Genomic DNA, 5,488 nt, shown 5'->3' with positions numbered 1-5,488 from the left:
TGGATGAACTTGATATATATATATATATATATATGCTAGGAAGAACAGAAGAATACATTGCTTCTCTCTTGACACTACTACTCTATATAACACAGTATTGGGAGCCTTTCTTGGCTGGTTATGCTGCTTTATACCATACAAACAAACAAGGTTAGCTTTGTTCACCCTTCTTGATATTCTTTTTTACACTCTATTGGATACTTTGACAGGGTTGGATACTAGGAATTCCACTTGGAGGAAACAAAGTAATAAAGCTTTTGCTATTCTTGTGTAGCAGAGATACAGCTAAGATTTTTCCAATAATTTAAAGGGAAAGTGAGCATTCATCGGAGGTGGTTGGGTGTGGACCATATCTGAGTTCCATAGAATGAAAGATAACTCATTGTTATTGAGAAGCAAATCCTAATGCTGATTACCTTAGAAATTCAGTTGCTAAGTATGAGACCTCGGATCTTGTCCAAGCTTTGTCACCACTAGTCAACATGGAGCTAGAAGTTGATGCTGTAAATTGTCCAAGATTATGTCTCAAAGAAGTAGTTTGATTTTCTTTCTTTTTAGTGGAGAATCTCTTTGGTTAGTCTAGCCAACTGATGGCAGTGCCGAAGGTGGGTTAGTCTTTTTAGGAGTTCCTCCTCCTCCTTTTTGTGTTTGGGATTTAGCCAGCTTGTATGTATTTGCTATCGTTTTTCCTTTTTCTTTAATAGAAATGATCTTTCAGTGAAAAAAAAATAATAAAGGAAAAATGATGTATACAATTGTGGGGGCGTAATGGAATCTTACATGCTAGCACCACATTGACGTTGGATGAAATGGAAATATATTTTAACCGATCGTTATTATTGTCAATGCAGTTGTTGAAAAGAAAGATAGATCAAAGGTCAAGCAATGGCGGATGTTACGAAAACCAAAAGGGAACACAAGTGCCATGAAGATCCCCATATTTTCGCTTCAGTTGATGATAATACTGTAAGAGAAGACAAGAGCAGGAGAGGAGATGAAGTTATTAGTGTATTGGTGCTGGAATCCATCGAGAAAGATCGTAAAAAGGTTTGTCCCTTGTCATTCAATTGCAACATTTACCGAGTTCCCAATCCATAGTTTAAAAGAAAACCAGAAGCCTACATTCCTCGTATGGCCTCCATTGGCCCTTTCCACCGCGACAAGGAACACTTAAAACCCATGGAACCACATAAGTTGAGATATTTGAATGATTTTCTAACCCGAAGCCAATTTCAGGCAACCTTGGAGAATTATGTTAATGTTATTACAGAATTGGAAGACAAAGCTAGGCAATGTTACTCGGAAATTATCCAAGAATCTAAAGAAGAGTTTGTGAAAATGATGGTAATTGATGGTTGCTTCATACTTGAGCTCATCCTTAAGATTACTAACGATGATCCAGATATGATAATGAATACCCCATGGATGTTTTATTTTATAAAGTACGACCTGATTCTACTAGAAAATCAACTTCCTTTCTTTGTTCTTGAGCGTCTCTATGAACTATTCACAGGGAATTCTAATTCTAATGGACTTGATGCACTCATCTTCAATTTCTTTCAAATTCTAGTGCCACAGTCCCACAGCATTACCCCTGAAAGTAATCAATTTCGATGCTTAGAGGTAGTCGAATCGTTTCCCAAGGCGGCAGTGGCCTCCACAATCAGACCTCACCATTTGCTTCATTTTGTACGAGATTTGTTCCTCCAAACATCCTCAGGGCGGTGGAGGCCACGGGATCCTGGACCAATCATGTCCATCCATTGTGCAATAGAGCTTGAGGAGGCCTGTGTCAAGTTTGAGAAGGAGGTGAAGAAGAAGACATGTTTGTTGGACATAACATTTCAAAAGAGTGTTGGAAATTCCAACCATTACAATTCAGGATGGGACTGAGTCTCTACTTCGAAACCTCATTGCTTTTGAACAGTCTAGTTCTGTGTACAAGAACTACATCACAGATTATGCTTTGTTCATGGATGACCTTATCAACTCTGCCACGGATGTTGAGTTGCTTCAGAAAAAGGGAATTATTAAGAACTGGCTTGGTGAACCAAAAGATGTGGCTGCCTTATTTAATGGTCTTCTCAAAGATGTCACTACAGGGAGAGATTACTTCTACAATGTTCGCCATGAATTGGAGAAATATTATGAGACTCCATGGCACAAATGGAAGGCAAGTTTGATGCAAAAGTATTTCAATTCTCCATGGGCATCCATTTCTCTCATTGCTGCATCAATTCTTCTCTTCTTGACTGTCATACAGACCGTTTGTTCCATCCTACAAGTCACATGAAGTTTGTGATCCCATGAATCCCTTGATATGTTTAATATTTAGTATGAGTAATCATATTGTATGTCATATTGTGTATATTTAAGAATTTGATTCCAAAAAATAAATATGAGTATTCATAATATGTGTGTGCCGAATGGGAGTCGTAAGGGTATTAATCGGTTCGGTTTCGGTGTATACGGTACAGTTCGATTTCAGTGTATACTGTATGGTTCGATTCGGTTCACATTTAATTAGCTGAAACCAAAACCAAACCATTTAAAATGTTTGTACTTTCCGAAACCAGAACCATTTTACATTTTACAGTTTTTAAATGGTGTCGGTTTCACAGTTTTAAACGGTTTTGATCACAGTTTAATCCATATAGTTTCTAAATGGTTAGCAATCGATTTGCTAGTTTGTTCGCATACTTATTGAATTTTTTTTTTATTAATGAATGTTTCAATCTTGTATCAAATTAAATGAAGCATTGAACAAGCAAGTATTTAACTACATAGCTACATAATAGGAGTAAATTATTGAATAAACTATTGGACAACCTCTTTGGTCCTTATTAAACCCATCGTGTTTTGTTAAAACAACCAAACAACTAAGCAAAAGAAAAAATTACATGGAGAAAGTGAAATACAAACAAAGCTGCTAATGAACACAACTTATCTTAGTGTTCTAAAGTTAAAGAGCATGAAGGCACTGAAAACACATTAGTTAACCCCTTATTCTATTAAATCACTATATGGGTTAAACGGATCGGTTTGACCGTGTAAACAGTTTGATTTTCACGGTGTCAATTTGGTTTGAAATTGACGGATTAAATGGTTGAAATCGGACCGTCTCGTTTAGCTACTCGGTCTAAAACTTGAAACCATAACCGAACCATTTACTAAACGATTTTACGATTTCAGTGTAAATAGCTCGGCTCAGTTTCAAATTCGTATCCTTAGTCGTCACTTAGAGAGAGAGAGAGAGAGAGAGAGAGAGAGAGAGAGAGAGAGAGAGAGAGAGAGAGATTTCTACGCAAGTTAGGGTTTCTCTTTCCTCTCTTGCAATTTGGGGAAAAATTCTCTCTTCACTTCTCTTCTTCCCACCATGTAAGTGTGTTCGAGGTGTATCCATTCAAACGTTTTGTCCCTTGGGGAGTCTGCACTTTTGGATTTTGAGATACCCTAAACCCCTATAATAATGGCTTGTTTGATTACCCTAAACTGCATGAACAAAGATTAATGGAAGAAACAAACCAAGTTGGCACCCTATCAACCAGAAGAATCTGGATGCTCATGGTAGCCTCATGCTTTATAATTAAGTGCCATGGTTGTACTTAAAATCTGTATCACTACCACTCTCTCCCTAGGAAAATCGAGTTGGCACCCTATCAACCATATTGTATTCAACAATGGAGTGTTGAAAATTCCAACCATGAAAATTGAGGAATGGATAGAGCCTCTACTTTGAAACCTTATTGCCTTTGAGCTGTCTCGTGACAGCTTTGATAATTATATCACAACTTATGCTGCCTTCATTGATGGTTTCATTGACTCTCCCAAGGATGTTGAGTTGCTTCAGAAGAAGGGAATTATTGAGAGCTTGCTTGGTGACCCAAAAGTGGTGGTTGTCTTATTTAATAGTCTTCTCAAAGAGGTTACTCCTAGTGTAATAGATGGTAATTTTTATTTCTATGGAGTTTGCCATGAAGTGGAGAAATATTATAAGATCCCAAGTCACAAATGGAAGGCAAGTTTGATGCTCAACTATTGTAACTCTCCGTGGACTTTCATTTCATTCCTTGCTGCATTATCTCTTCTCATTTTGACAGTAATACAAGCCGTTTGTGCCATCCTACTATTGACATGAAGTCAGTATTCGTCATGGAAATTGAGGCTATTTGAGATGGGATTATGTTGGCCAAGTCTTAATTTGTGTCATTCTATTTTGATTATCCTCTATTGATTGTCAATTTTTAATGCGTATTGTAATTGTGTTGCTTCTTCTCAAAATGGGATGGTAAAGCCTAAAGCCATCGTGTAGGATATTGTTTTTAATTTCTTTATTTTTTGTTGTTGTTTCTAGTTTGATACGATTTTTATTTTTATTTTTTAACACTAAGGGAGCCTAAGCAAAAAAAAAAAAAAAAAAAAAAAAAAAAAAAAAATCTTGAGAGAGATATATATGATTTTGATAGGACAAAAATTCTAAGCTCACTGACATGTTTTGTAAATAGTTTATATAGAAGACTTAAAAATATTATTTATTAATAATTATAATTTAAAATAAATTGACTTTATTTTTTTTGTCTAAACATTGATCTCTTCAATGAATCATCTGCTTGGATGGATTAAGTTAGTGACTAATTAATTTCATACCCTAAGGTCTACTATGTGATATTGTGGAAGGACTAGAATGGAACAAAACTATTATACGTATCAAATGATAAATATGTAACACATTGCTGCATCAATTCTCCATGGGCATCCATTTCTCTCATTGCTGCATCAATTCTCCTCTTCTTGACTGTCATAAAGACCATTTGTTCCATCCTACAAGTCACATGAAGTTTGTGATCCCATGAATCCATTGATATGTTTAATATTTAGTATGAGTATTCATATTGTATGTCATATTGTGTATATTAAAGAATTTGATTCCAAAATATAAATATTAGTATTCATATTATGTGTGTGTCGAATGGGAATCGTAAGGGTATTAATCGGTTTGGTTTCGGTGTATACAACACTGTTTGATTCGGTTCACATTTATTTAGCTGAAACCAAAACCAAAACCAAACCATTTAAAATGTTTGCACTTTCCGAAACCAGAACCATTTTACATTTTACAGTTTTTAAACAGTGTCGGTTTCACAATTTTAAACGGTTTTGATCGCGGTTTAATCCATACAGTTTCTAAACGGTTAGCAATCGATTTGCTAGTTTATTCGCATACTTAACTGATTTTTTTTCATTGATGAATGCTTCAATCTTGTATCAAATTAAATGAAGCATTGAACAAGCAAATATTTAACTACATAACTACATAATAGGAGTAAATTATTGAATAAACTATTTGACAGCCTCTTTGGTCCTTATTAAACCCATCATGTTTTGTTAAAACAACCAAACAACTAAGCAAAAGAAAATATTACATGGAGAAAGTGAAATACAAACAAAAGTGCTAATAAACACACCTAACTTAGTGTTCTAAAGTTAA

General features: G+C 35.3%; 1 protein-coding gene across 2 annotated transcripts; it reads left to right on the top strand.

Annotated features, from left to right (window-relative positions):
- Nucleotides 1-2,482, top strand: LOC122085468 (UPF0481 protein At3g47200-like). 2 transcript variants are annotated; one of them, XM_042653910.1, is made up of 2 exons: nt 1-150; nt 852-2,482. In XM_042653910.1, the coding sequence occupies exon 2, from the start codon at nt 1,132-1,134 to the stop codon at nt 1,891-1,893; it is 762 nt and encodes a 253-aa protein (XP_042509844.1). In that variant the 5' UTR covers nt 1-150; nt 852-1,131; the 3' UTR covers nt 1,894-2,482. The 2 variants fall into 2 exon arrangements, with proteins under 2 accessions (XP_042509844.1, XP_042509845.1); XM_042653911.1 differs by lacking the exon at nt 1-150 and adding an exon at nt 227-605.
- The last annotated feature ends 3,006 nt before the right edge of the window (nt 2,483-5,488 follow it).

Source organism: Macadamia integrifolia, chromosome 8, assembly GCF_013358625.1.
Source record: "Macadamia integrifolia cultivar HAES 741 chromosome 8, SCU_Mint_v3, whole genome shotgun sequence".
NCBI lineage: Eukaryota > Viridiplantae > Streptophyta > Magnoliopsida > Proteales > Proteaceae > Macadamia > Macadamia integrifolia.
Note: the sequence above shows the minus strand (reverse complement) of the source record. Positions and strands in the feature narration are given on the sequence as shown.

Coding starts and splice junctions, on each gene's coding strand:
- LOC122085468 (XM_042653910.1), top strand. CDS start 1,132: ATGGCCTCCATTGGCCCTTTCCACCGCGACAAGGAACACTTAAAACCC.